This window comes from Bos javanicus, chromosome 8 (genome assembly GCF_032452875.1).
Source record: "Bos javanicus breed banteng chromosome 8, ARS-OSU_banteng_1.0, whole genome shotgun sequence".
Taxonomy (NCBI): Eukaryota; Metazoa; Chordata; class Mammalia; order Artiodactyla; family Bovidae; genus Bos; species Bos javanicus.
The window spans coordinates 46,472,049-46,486,229 of record NC_083875.1 but is presented as its reverse complement, the minus strand read 5'-3'; the positions used below and the strand labels follow the sequence as shown (position 1 = coordinate 46,486,229).

Sequence of the window (14,181 nt, the reverse complement as noted above, 5' to 3'; positions counted from 1 at the left end):
ATCTACTAGCAAATAGCTATCAAAAATAATGTAAATTCTACTCTGCTGCTGCTGCTAAGTCTCTTCAGTCGTGTCCGACTCTGTGTGACCCCATAGAAGGCACCCCACCAGGCACCCCCGTCCCTCGGATTCTCCAGGCAAGAATATTGGAGTGGGTTGCCATTTCCTTCTCCAATGCATGAAAGTAAAAAGTGAAAGTGAAGTCGCTCAGTCGTGTCTGACTCTTCGTGACCCCATGGACGGCAGCCTACGAGGCTCCTCTGTCCATTGGATTTTCCAGGCAAGAGTACTGGAGTGGGGTGCCATCACCTTCTCCAAATTCTCCTCTAGGAATTCTCAAAAGCTTAAAAATATCCTAGGCTAGAAAATTACTTATCCTAGAGACGTATGTTCTAGTTTTAAAACCAACATATGTATAGTAATGAACTGAGAGCTTGCTTGTAAAATCCTGTCCCAGAGTTTAAAAAGATAAACCTAGGTTTGTTAAAAGTCATCTTGGTTTTAAAATCTACACTTGATTGCTACTAATATATAATTAACTCCCTCTTAAAAACAAAGAAATTAAATTGTATGACATGGAGTTTCAATTCTGGTTTATAATTTAAAGTGAAAAAGCCTTATTTACATATTCAAAAAGGTATTAGGCAGCAGTTTAGATTTTTCCAAATATAAGTTTTGAAATAAAAGCCTGAATATATTTTGTTTAAATAAATTATATCTCCTTTATTAGAACCATACTATTTTGAGAGTTACCGATCTTTCAATCAGAAAGATCAGAATATCTAACGCTTGGATATTAAGAAGTTTTCATTTGCACTATTTCAAAAGGAAGTCTTGGTATGCAAAGTAGATTTGCATCTAAATAAGACTATAGGTCCCATCACTTCATGGGAAATAGACGGGGAAACAGTGGAAACAGTGTCAGACTTTATTTTTGGGGGCTCCCAAATAACTGCAGATGGTGATTGCAGCCATGAAATTAAAAGATGCTTACTCCTTGGAAGGAAAGTTATGACCAACCTAGATAGCATGTTCAAAAGCAGAGATATTACTTTGCCAACAAAGGTCCGCCTAATCAAGGCTATGGTTTTTCCAGTGGTCATGTATGGATGTGAGAGTTGGACTGTGAAGAAAGCTGAGTGCCAAAGAATTGTTGCTTTTGAAATGTGGTGTTGGAGAAGAGTCTTGAGAGTCCCTTGGACTGCAAGGAGATCCAACCAGTAAGGGGATCAGTCCTGGGTGTTCATTGGAAGGACTGATGCTGAAGCTGAAACTCCAATACTTTGGCCACCTCATGGGAAGAGTTGACTCATTGGAAAAGACCCTGATGCTGGGAGGGATTGAGGGCAGGAGGAGAAGGGGACAACTGAGGATGAGATGTCTGGATGGCATCACCGACTCGATGGACATGAGTTTGAGTGAACTCCGAGAGTTGGTGATGGATAGGGAGGCCTGGCGTGCTGTGATTCCTGGCATCACAGAGTCAGACACGACTGAGTGATTGAACTGAACTGAACTGAAGACTATAGGTGAATAAGATAATCTGTTTTAGAGAGGCAAGGTCTAGTTTTGGTCATCAATGTCATCTTTGTGGACATGCCATACATATAGCAGACACCCAGCAAATGTTTGCTCAATTGAAATACTTCATTAAATAGAATGTTTTCTGTGAAGATGGATGCTGCTAACCATAAACAAATCACCTTTTTAATTGCATCAAGTTAGAAGTAATTATTTAATAGTTCTAGCTATGAAAAATTGCATTAAAGTTCTACAATTTAGGTTTATCACTAGACCCTACTTAGATAATCATTTAAGTTTTAAAGAAGAGTATAAAATTAATTTCTAAAATGGTTTCACCCCTCTTCTTGAAAAAAATTAATGAAATAACACTTTTCTTATTGAAAATAAAGAGAATTGTCAGCTCTGTTAGAGCCAGTAATAAAGAGCCAACCCTTTCTTGATGCTGGTATTGAGTTGGCACTATTTCAGGAACATACCTAAGGACTTTCAAAATGAAAAAAAATGATTAAAAGATAGCTTCTATTAAAGATGGTTCTATTATTATAGTATGGTCTGTTGGCTCAAATGTATGTCATCAATGACAATGAAAAACCTTATTCACTCAGACACAGACATAAGTAGATTGGACTTTTGGGGGCCCTGAGGAACAATATGGTTAGAACTGTTTTTGTTGTTGTTCACTCTCTAACTCATGTCTGATTCTTTACAACCTCAAGGACTACAATGCACCAGTATCCTCTGTCTTGCGCTCTCTCTCAGAATTTGCTCAAATCAATGTTCATTTAGTATGGTGATGCTATCTATCTTATCCTCTGCCACCCCTTTCTCCTTTTGCCTTCAATCTTTACCAGCATCAGGGTCTTTTCCAATGAGTCAGCTCTTCACCTCAGGTTGCCAAAGTATTGGAGCTTCAGCTTCAGCAGCAGTCCTTCCAGTGAAAATTCAGGGTTGATTTCCTTTTGGATTGACTGGTTTGATTTCTTTGCAGTCCAAGGGACTCTCCAGCACCTCAATTTCAAAGCATCAATTCTTTGGCATTCAGCCTTCCTTAAGGTCCAACTTACACATCTGTACATGACTACTGTAAAAATCATAGCTTTGACTATACGGACCTTTGTCAGCAAAGTGATGTCTCTACTTTTAAATACACTATCTAGGTTTGTCAAAGCTTTCCTTCCAAGGAGCAAGCGTCTTTTAATTTCATGGTTGCAGTTACCATCCACAGTGATTTTGGAGCCCAAGAAAAGAAAATCTGTCACTGCTTCTAGTTTTCCCCTTCTATTTGCCATAAAGTCTTGGGGTCACATGGCATGATTTTAGATTTTGAATATGGAGTTTCAAGCCAGGTTTTTTCACTCTCTTCTTTCACCTTCATCAAGAGGCTCTTTAGATCCGCTTCACTTTCTGGTATTAGAGTGGTATCATCTACATATCTGAGGTTGCTGCTATTTCTCCCACCAATCTTGATTCTAGCCTGTGATTCATCTAGCTCAGCATTTTTTATGATGTACTCTGCATGTAAGTTAAATAAGCAGGGTGACAATATACAGCCTTGTTGTATTCCTTTCCCAGTTTTGAACCAGTCAGTTGTTCTATGTCCAGTTCTAACTGTTGCTTCTTGACCTGCATAGAGGTTTCTCAAAAGACAGGTAAGGTGGTCTGGTATTCACATCTCTTGAAGAATTTTCCACAGTTTGTTGTGATTCACACAGTCAAAGACTTTAGCATAGTGGATGATGCAGAAGTAGATGTTTCTCTGGAATTCCATTGCTTTCTCCATGAGCCAACGAACGTTGGCAATTTGATTTCTGGTTTCTCTGCCCTTTCTAAATCCAGCTTGTACATCTGGAAGTTCTCAGTTCATGTACTGCTGAAGCCTAGCTTGAAGGATTTTGAAGCATGTTGAATGAGTGCAATTGTACAGTAGTTTAAACGTTCTTTGGCATTGCCCTTCTTTGGAATTTGGAATGAAAACTGACCTTTTCCAGTCCTTTGGACACTGTTGAGTTTTCCAAATTTGCTGACATACTGAGGGCAGCACTTTAATAGCATCATCTTTTAGGATTTGAAATAGCTCAGCTGGAATTCCATCAACTTCAGTAGCTTTATTTGTAGTAATGCTTCCTAAGGCCCACTTAACTCACACTCCAGGATGTCTGGATCTAGGTGAGTGACAACACCATCATGGTTATCTGGGTCACTAAGATCTTTTTTGTATAGTTCTTCTGTGTATTCTTGCTACCTCTTCTTAATCTCTTTTGCTTGTTAGGTCCTTACCATTTCTGTTCTTTGTTATGCCCATCCTTGCATGAAATGTTCCCTTTACATCTCCAATTTTCTTGAGGACTCTCCATAGAAATTCAAGTGCCTAAAGCCAGAAGATGTTAATTGGGGAATAACTGTTTGGCATTCTTTCCTAACACTCAGACTGTCAGTTTCTATAAATATTATACTATTAATACAAGTTAGAGCATAATTCATCATTTAATAAAGAAATTTCATCATTTCCTATGGGTGATTTTGGCCTGTTGTTAATTTTGTTAAGTCTGAGAAGTGGCTTAAAACATGGAAACAGAAAGAAACTGAGAAATAAAGTACATTTTTGATTATAAAATCTGAGTTGAAAAATTAGCTTAAGAAGTGAGATGGGGATTTCCCTGGTGGTCCAGTGGTTAAGAATCTGCCTGCCAATGCATGGGATGGGGTTCGATCCCTGGTCTGGGAACTAAGATCCCACATGACATACAGCCAGAAAAAGGAAAAAAGATATCAAAAAAGAAGTGAGATGAAAGAAGAGGAAATATAGCCCTCTCTTACTTTCAGGCAGTTACTGAGGAAGACTCAGAGTAAACCTCTTCTGTAGTAAAATTAAAGCTTTTACTACTTTCCTAAATTTTCAGTTATGATTTTTTAAACCTAAGTCTATGGTTTACATTATTATCATATTTACACTGAAGAATAAGAAAAACATAAAGCAAAAAATAACTCCTTAAGAATGTACTCATATTTGGATACTTCTTTTCTTTAGTCATCCATTAAACGGCATAAGAAATCCCTACAAAAATTTTGATATCTTCTGTACATGAGAAACAGTGAATCCATCATGGAGACATACCCATCTCCCTAGCCATTTCCATATGCAAGGCCTGGATTGGCTCTTTTTCTCTCCAGATATTTTCTCTTGTTCTTTTCTGAAGATTACATCATGGGCCTATAGATAGGAAGAAGATAAAGAATAACATTTTGGAACTATTAAATATCAATAAATATAAAACAGCACTTTACTCAGCAACAAAAATCACACTATGCTACTAGTATCTTCATTCCTCTATCATCATGGATTCTAACAACTGATCATTTAAAGTCATCAACATGATTAGCATCTTTATAACATTTATCTACTTTCTGATATGTTAAAAAAAAGTTCATATTTTAACTAGGAAACTAATTGTAATAGTGGTATAATTCTCTTTAGAATATTAAACAATAGAGTTCTGTTTTGAAAATTAGTATTAGCTTTACTACTATGTTTTAATACTGATGTGTCTACTCATAGAAATAAGCAATAATTTGTATAGTGCTTCACATTAGATTTTTTACTCTAGAAAGTTTCGAACATCCAGAGTAATGTAAAGAATCTATATTTATAGGTCCTAATCATCTATAGTAGTTCTATCATATGGAGATAACTATTGCTAACATTTTAGTTTATAACATCCCAGTCTAATGCATATAAATATGATGTACAATTTGTTTCATATATGATGAAATAAAATTCATTTTTAAGGCTAGATGAGAAATACTTAAACATAAAATTTTTCTTTGCCTGTTTGGGCTTCCTCCCTCTCCTTAGCATGTGCTGTGAATTTGTGTTAGCCAGACCTCCTTAGGAGATGTTACTTATTAATTTCACAGAGTCACAACTTCTTAAGAAATAACCTTCCTTCTTAATCTTGTGAGGGGCCATGATGACCCATGACTCATTATTTATTTTGTATGTGCAGAACTGGATTATGTAAACTGTCTATGATAAATCGTTTAACATGTAATGTATCTGTGTGTCTGTGTGTAATGTGTCTGTGTGTGTGTGTGCTCAGTCATTGGCTTGAATAAAATTTTCCATTTCTTTCTTAGATCGACTATTGCATAATTTTTGTCTATAACTGTCTTGTATGTTGTTTTGGTACTTGTCATTTATTTTATACACACACACACACACACACACACCTTTCCCCATCATCAAATATTCTTCTAAAATACAAAAAGAATGATTTTGGTGGGGTATGGAAGGATTATCAAGTACATTCATAGGACTGTCAAATAGTCTTCTAAGCTATGAAAGGCATAATTGGGGGCAGTATGAGGGAGTTACAAGAGTCATGGTCACTTAAAAATCAATCTCTAAGAAAATTAATAAGCATAATAAGAGATTGTTGAATAATTAACAAATAAATATATACATGTTTTTATTAAAGTATACTTTGAAAACATTTTTATTTAATTACAAAAATTTTATTTTGTTCTTTGTGTTACTTAGAAAGTAAAATTCTCCTTTAAATTTACCTTGCCTAAGAGTTTGGTACATACTGTCCTAGTTACAATGAGCTTTTAAATGACTAAACTATTTTATCACATAGATTTACTATAATTTAATCAATCTCCAATATTGAGCATTTCATTTAAGCTATTTACAATATTTCAATATTAGTAAGTGTATTTTACAGATTCTTAAACATAAATCTTTGACTCCTTCAGCAAAATCATGCTAAATTTATCATATCCTCATGTTCCTCAGGTAGCACTAGTGGTAAAGAACCCATCTACCAATGCAGTTTCTTATCCCTGGATTACAAAGTTTCTTGTCCCTGGATTAGGAAGATGCCCGGGAGGAAGGCAAGGGAATTCACCCCAGTATTCATGCCTGGAGGATCCCACGGACTGAGAAGCCTGGTGGGCTATGGTCTACAGGGTTGCAAAGAGTCAGACACGACTGAAGCGACTTAACATGCACACACACACACACACACACAGTCTTATAAACATATCATTATTGAAGTCACATGAATTTCAATTATTTGAACCTCAGCTTCCTTATCTGCAAAAAAGGCGGGGTTTGGACAGAGCTCTAGTATGTTCTAACTATAAAAAATTCAAGTTCTAAACATAGCATATCTTTAATAATTGGTTGAAACAACTCATGAACTCTTAGAAGAAACATGAGACATATAATTCATACCTTTCAAATGAGTACAAATAGTGTGTGTATGTGCATGTGTCATGCATGTGGGAAGGGGACATACAAAATCATTCAGAGGAATTGTCTTTTTGGAGTATCAATTTCCTTTCAGAATTTAGGGACAAAGTTTGTTAGTTTTTCCCCTTAAAAAGAGTAGAATGAAATACAAAAGTCACACTAATTTTTAAGATAAAAATGAATTATTTTTAAAAATGTCATATTTATGAGTGTGTTCCATTAAGTTCTGCTCCAGAAGTCAGGATTTATTTCCACTTTGATTAGGAAAGGATGCAGGGCTCTGATTAATTGAATATGAAGAAAACTTATCAGTGAACTCAAACCATTTCAACATCTGTATTTCATTTTAAGAGTAATTAGGACATTTGAAGTTGTCTTTGGCCTTGGAATCTAAACACAAATTCACTTCACTGCCTCATTTGAGAAACTGTCAATAGGTTAAAGTTTGTTTGACTTTACTAAATCAAACCTGTCCATCTTGCTTTTCTACAATTTTATGAAATTTCTCTATCATTTCTTTTAAAACCAGAAGGCCAATGTCTATGCAGAAGGCAATGGCACCCCACTCCAGTACTCCTGCCTGGAAAATCCCATGGATGGAGGTGCCTGGTAGGCTTCAGTCCATGGGGTCGCTAAGAGTTGGACACAACTGAGCGACTTCACTTTCACTTTAAACTTTCATGCATTGGAGAAGGAAATGGCAACCCACTCCAGTGTTCTTGCCTGGAGAATCCGAGGGACGGGGGAGCCTGGTGGGCTGCCGTCTATGGGGTCACGTAGAGTCGGAGACGACTGAAGCGATTTAGCAGCAGCAGGGATACAAATCAATATGATTAATACCTATTTCTCATTCATTGCTTTATAATTTTGCATCCAATGAACAATTTTACTTTCGAAATCTTCAAACCTACTTCAAATGCTCTACATAACAGATTCTGAATTTGCTTTAAGAACAAAAGTTTCTAATAGGCAAGATTTCAAGGTTTAAGTAAAAATACCTGAACCAAAAGCAGCTGGATTTTTCTAACACAAAGACTGAAAGAAAATCTGATATATGAAATTTTGAATTATTGCATTTCAAAATCCAAATGGACTAAAAAGCCAGCCTTGTTAGGGGCAACACTGACTGAAAAATGCCCATCCTGGCCAGGGGCCACAGTAACCATTTGCATGAGTTATAAGAAACATGGAATAAGCCACCACCAAACTAGAAGAATTCGGAAAAGGTCATAAAGAGACAAGAGTCCATATGTCCTACCAACATCTCAGAATCCTCCATGCTGGAATCCTTCTTGCCTGAGTGATGCGGGCGTCACGAGGAGGGACCTCGAGTGACAATGGTTGGCCAAAGACAACCCTGAAACTAATCCTATCACCAAAAATCCCAGACTATGGCAAAGCAACCCTCCTGGATTCCCTTACACTGCTGTTCTCCACCCAGGGCGCCCCTTCCCAAGAAGTCTCTTGCTTCCTCATCATGTGTGTGTCCTCTGACATTTCTGCATGTTAGACAAGAGCCAACTCGCAGGCCCTAGAAGAGGGTCCCCCTACCTGCAAGAGTTTTTCTTACACAAATTGTTTGTAGGAAGGCAAATAGCTATTAAGAGCAAACTTTGCCAGGGACTTGTTTTTAAACTCCAAAATTAAAATGCAGTGTTTAAAGGACATCAAAGGATGTGCAACACGAAGTACAAAGTAAAAAATTCTAAAATAGCTCTGTACTTCAACTCCCTATATGGAAAGAGCAAATAACTTTCCTTTACTTTTCTCCTTCTTCCTTTAATCCATTTATTAACTTTTTAAAATTAACTTTTTGAAAACGGCTACTCAGTGGCCGAAACTGGCACGGAGTTACAGAAGGTCACCAATATAGTCCCACTGGGACTCATTTCACCAAGAGCATCTCTGAACGGCCTCATCCCTCCAACTTATTCCGATAAAGGGAACGAACTCTCAGAACGTCAAGGGACTAACTGTTTAAGAGAACCTTCACTCTCAGTTGAACTTTTCTCCATGAGCATTTGGGGACCGGCTCTTTTCCTCAAGGCCTGAGGAGGCTGAAGACTGGTGGTCTGGGCAGGGTGCTCAGGCCAGACTCCGGCTCTGGAAGTGACCTTAGGACCCCTCACTCCACGGCCCCGAGTGGACTAGAAATTAAAATAAAATGTGTGGAAACAGCGACCTGAGGTAACTTTGCAAATGAATCTTCAGCATAACCTCGGACGCTTTGAAACTCGCTGCCTAGAGGAAGTCCGCGACCAACACCCTACTCTAGCCCGGTTAACGACCACACCCTTAACGCCGGCGGCCTGACCCGGAAGTGCTCTGCGGCGGCCTCGGCGGTGGGGGCGGGGCGCGGCCAAACCGGCGCACACGCGCGCGCTCCCCGCGGAACTCCCGCGGGCTGCTCGGCGCTCTCCCGGAGGCGCGCCCGAGCCGCCGCGGCCGCCGCCAACATGGCTGAGACGAGCGAAGAGGTGGCGGTGCTGGTGCAGCGGGTGGTGAAGGACATCACCAATGCCTTCAGGAGAAACCCGCACATGTGAGTCGCGCGCCGACTATGCCCCCGCCTCCGCGGCTTGCGGGGGTCGTCGGGGACGGGCGGGGGCGGGGTCAAGCCTGGAGCTGACCTCCGATGGCGGGTCCTGGCCCGCGCCCTCCTCGCTAGAGCGGATGGAACCTGGTCGGTCCCCGACCGCTGTCGGCCGCCGCGGGGCCAGCTTTCCGCTACCGGAACTCGCTCGCGGGCTCATCCTTAGAAGTGACCTCGGAAAATCAAATCGTAGTGACTTTGTTTGGTTCTCCTCCCTCCAACCCTTTTCCCAGGAGTTCACGAAACTCGAAAGATTTCACCCGTGTGTCCACGTCCTACATCCGTTTCAGGCACTCGGTGTGGTCTGTTATGTGCTTTGTTAACACAGCTCTTGAGGTTCATCCCGGACCTTGGTAAGAAGGGGTTACCGATCATCTTCTTCTCTGTGGTGCAAAAACCCCTCAGTTTACTAGCTCAAGGTAGTTTGAGGCTGCTTTTGACTTTGCCCTCACTTGTCCTAAGATTATAGAGGGATTTCGATGAAGCATTTTGTTTAAAAGGTTAACAGGGCATTCTCAAGAGTGTGGCTTCAGTAAGCGCAGGTTGTGTGGTGTAAAGTAAATGAAAGAAACCTTGATACTTTTTAGCATTAGTTGATTCATAGTTGCAGGGAGCATATTCTTTTTTTTTTTTTTTTTAATTCAAAAGCTGCTACCCTCTTTAAGTAGGACACCACAGAAACTGGCACGTGTATCTTTTCCCTCCTTCCTTTCCATTTTACTTAAGAGCTCTCCGGGAAGATCCCAGAAGAAACTATTCACTCTGATACTTCTGTTTTTATGTAACCAGTAAAAAGGAAAGTATTAAAGGAGAGATATATTTACACATTATACAAAAGAATAAGGAAGAACCAAGAGTGTAGCTCTTTTCTTGTCCTTCCTTTCCTCTCCTCAAAAGAAATAAACAGGGAGTCCCGTTTTATTAATACATTATTTTCACTTTATCTAATTGCTTGTGGAGTTTATTTTTGTTGTTGTTGTTCTTTAAACTGGAACGCATGAATTATTCTTTTTAAGCATTCTAACTCCTTCAGTTTTTCTGCTTAAAAGAGATGCCAAACCTTCATCTAAATGAAATGTTCTTTTCCTTCAAGGTGATGCTCTCAGATGTCTTGCTCCCTTGGGGCACACAATTGGAGACGTGCAGCTGTGCCTCATTAAAAACAGGACACTGCTGGCCTCAAAACACACCTGCCACCTCTGACAGCATCCACTTCCTTTCCCCTTGTGACTGGTGCCTTTTTCAGAATGAGAGTGTTTGGAATCATTTCCTGGCAGTAACCATAGAGGGTACTGGGCCTTCTAAAGAATGCTTTGATGCCTTGTTGTATATCAGTCTTTCAGTTCCTTTTTGAGAATGAGAGCTTTATTGCAAATAAGAGACATCCTCAAGAAAAAAAATTGGACAAACGAAGGGCCTGTTTTCTTATCATTTGGGGTTATTTTTCTTAAAGAATTAATTTCTTAAATAAATTAAGGAGGAGGTTAGAAAGAATTCTAATGTACAGTATTCATCTTAGTTTGAAAAACCTGAGATTGAGTGTTCATTGGCCTGGCAGGTTGACACAATGCAGTTTGGAACACATCCCAATTCTTCTGGATCATAATTTATTGAAGCTTCTTGTTCTAGTCGCTAAGTTGTGTCAGACTCTTTGCAACCCCATGGACTGTAGCCTGCTAGGCTCCTCTGTTCATGGGATTTCCCAGGCAAGAATACTGGAGTGGGTTGCCATTTCCTTCTCTTGGGAATCTTCGCGATCCTGGGATTGAACCCCAAGTCTCTTGTATTGGGAGGCAGGCATTCTTTAGCATTGAGCCACCTGGGAAGCGCTTTTATTAAAACTCATAAATGATTTTAATTGCCCCCTCCCAGTTGCATTTTTATGATGAGATCTCATCGATGTACTGTCAATGCATAACTTAAAATTGTTAATAAGCATTTGGGTCATACAATATTTTAAAGCTTGAAATAAGTTGGGCATTAGAAATAATATGAAATAATGATGTAGAACTGAAAAATGTAAATAGCTTAACTTGTTATTTAATATTCAGCTATATATTAGTGCATATTCCCCGTAGTAACAATGTTTTCAGTAGTATTACAGTGTAAGTTTAAAAATGTGTTTGGACATTTGGACTTTTCAGAATTGTTCATAGTTCTTCCCCTCATCTAACTAATGCTTTTTCTTCCAAAATGTAAAGGGTCTATTTCTAGTTAAAAGAAAAAGCACTAGTTAACATCAAAATTAGTACTTAATTATATTGTTCAGTATTATAAAAAAAAGTTTTTCTTTTTTTTTTTTTTTTGTTTTCCTCTTTCCTACAAATATAAGATTGTAATTTTATTGGACAACATTTACTGTAGTAAACATATTGACTTTGTCTCTGAAAATTTCTAACCAGTAGGAGTTGAAGATGCAGTGGGTGAAATGTGGATTTTATTACTGGTGGGTATGGATAGGTTCGGAGAAGGCAATGGCACCCCACTCCAGTACTTTTGCCTGGAAAATCCCATGGACAGAGGAGCCTGGTAGGCTGCAGTCCATGGGGTCGCTGAGGGTCAGACACGACTGAGTGACTTCACTTTCACTTTTCACTTTCATGCATTGGAGAAGGAAATGGCAACCCACTCCAGTGTTCTTGCCTGGAGAATCCCAGGGATGGGGGAGCCTGGTGGGCTGCCGTCTATGGGGTCACACAGAGTCGGACACGACTGAAGTGACTTAGCAGCAGCAGCATGGATAGGTTACCCCTTCTCAGCCTGAAAACAGGAAAATTACCTCACACAGTGTCTTGCCCTTAGTTGCCACTACAGACTTAATTACTATAAATATTAGACTTAACTTGAATCCCTGTGTTTCTTAGAAAATATATTAGCCAACTGAATGATGAATGTGAAACACTTTATAAACTGAAAAATACCATGCAAATGTTTGTATGGTTGACTCCTAGAGAATACTTTGGAAAAACAACAGACGGCTTGACCCAGAGAACAGGTATTAGCTTAATGTGCGGACTTTGGCTACCTGATGCAAAGAACCGACTCATTGGAAAAGATCCTGATGCTGGGAAAGATTGAAGGTGGGAGGAGAAGGGAATGACAGAGGATGAGATGGTTGGATGGCATCACCAACGCGATGGATATGAGTTTAAGTAGGCTCCGGGAGTTGGTGATGGACAGGGAAACCTGGTGTGCTGAAGTCCATGGGATTGCAAAGAGTTGGATGTGACTGAGCGACTGAACTGAACTGACAGACACTGTGCTAATGTGAAGGGCAGCTTTTTACAGTGCAGTTAGAGTCATGTCAAAGTTCTCTTGTCCAGAAAGTTACTAATTTTTATTACTGTAATATTGATTGAACTCTTATTGTTTATGAGCTACCATCTTTTCTGCTGATGCATGAGACTGGGTGCTCAGGGCTGGTGCACTGGGATGACCCAGAGGCATGTGATGGGGCGGGAGGTGGGGGGTGATTGAGGATGGGGAACACATGTAAACCCATGGCTGATTCATATCAATGTATGGCAAAAACCACTACAATATTGTAAAGTAAAAATTAGCCTCCAACTAAAATAAATTTAAAAAAAAAGAAATAGGAAGTATAAAATACAGTTCTTATACTTAGGCACTTACAGAAATACCTATAATGGTGGAAATGTTCTTAATCTGTCCTATCCAAATCGTAGCCACTAGCCATATATAGCTGTTGAGTGCTTGAAATGTGGCTAGTGTGAAAGAAGAACTAAAATTTAAATTTTATTTAATTTTGATTGATTCATACATAATGGGCACACATGCCTGGTGACAACTGTATTGCACAGCGCAGATCTAGATGGAGACATAAGACTGACCTTATTCCTCATGTTTAGAGAGCGTCTCTTATCTCTACTTTTCAGAAACATCACTTAAGCTGGAATAGGTCCAATTATTTATAAAAGTAGTATTTACCAGCTTCCTATTGGTGAGGGAAGGATAGTCCCCAAATAGTAAAACTGAACCATATAATGTGGAGTGACTAAGATTTTGAATTAAGCCATAAGCACTGTGACCTTGGTTAATCACTTAACCTTAGTGGATCTGTTTCCTCATCTGACAAAATGAGAGACTGGAGGAATGAAGCCCCTTCCAATTTCAGAATGATTCTGGAATTCTAAAATGTCTGAAAAAAAGTGGGACTAGGCATAGGCGAAGTCTGAAGTCAAACACACTTATTTGGAATCTTACTGACCTACCTGCCTTTATAAAGTACATGTTATATTTTTAGGAAGCAGCATAGCACTGTATCTTAGGGTCAAATAACTTGACAAAGGCTTATTAGCTTTCTTTGCTTTAGCTTCCTATTATCTGCTAACCAATGAACTTTTCTGGTTGACTTCAGGCTCTTAACTGAATTAATGATAATATACTTCATCTTTGCCTGATACTTTGTAGCTTACCACATCCTTTACATTGTATTACTTGCTTTCATAAGTGGCAGGGAAAGGGTTGTCATTCCTGTATTTCAGATGAGGATACTGATGTGTGCCTACTCAGGTCCACATTGATCAGTGGTAGAATGGAGACTAAGGTCTATGCATCCTGCTACCTCTCTTCTAATGTTTTTATCCCCGTCCCCCAACCCCCACCCTAGTGCTTTGTATTCCCTGATATGACCATTTTCATTCTTTTTGCATGAGAATAGTTTTTGGGTTTCTAGGTTATAAACTTTGAAAGCTGGATGAAACCTAGCAGCCTGTTTTCCTTATTTAGAAATATAATGTAATACTTCCATTTTACAAATGAAAAAAAATGGAGGTCTGCTGGGGCCAAA

General features: G+C 39.2%; 2 protein-coding genes across 6 annotated transcripts in view; one reads left to right on the top strand and one right to left on the bottom strand.

Moving 5' to 3' along the window:
* Window positions 1–9,065, bottom strand: part of CFAP95 (cilia and flagella associated protein 95) — a 161,063-nt gene extending 151,998 nt beyond the window's left edge. Inside the window, exons 1-2 of one of the 2 annotated variants that reach the window (XM_061425511.1) lie at window positions 8,037–9,065; window positions 4,640–4,735 (exon numbers count right to left, since the gene is read on the bottom strand). The gene's annotated coding sequence lies outside the window, so the exon portion shown is untranslated. The remainder of the gene's footprint in view (window positions 1–4,639; window positions 4,736–8,036) is intronic. The other variant, XM_061425510.1, reaches the window with a different exon arrangement.
* A 62-nt stretch (window positions 9,066–9,127) lies between these two features.
* Window positions 9,128–14,181, top strand: part of PTAR1 (protein prenyltransferase alpha subunit repeat containing 1) — a 49,108-nt gene continuing 44,054 nt past the window's right edge. For 3 of the 4 annotated variants that reach the window (XM_061425505.1, XM_061425504.1, XM_061425507.1), the window contains exon 1: window positions 9,140–9,320. In XM_061425505.1, coding sequence (XP_061281489.1) covers window positions 9,235–9,320 — 86 coding nt within the window. In that variant the 5' untranslated portion in view covers window positions 9,140–9,234. Of the gene's footprint in view, window positions 9,321–14,181 lie in introns of all 4 variants that reach the window. The other variant, XM_061425503.1, reaches the window with a different exon arrangement.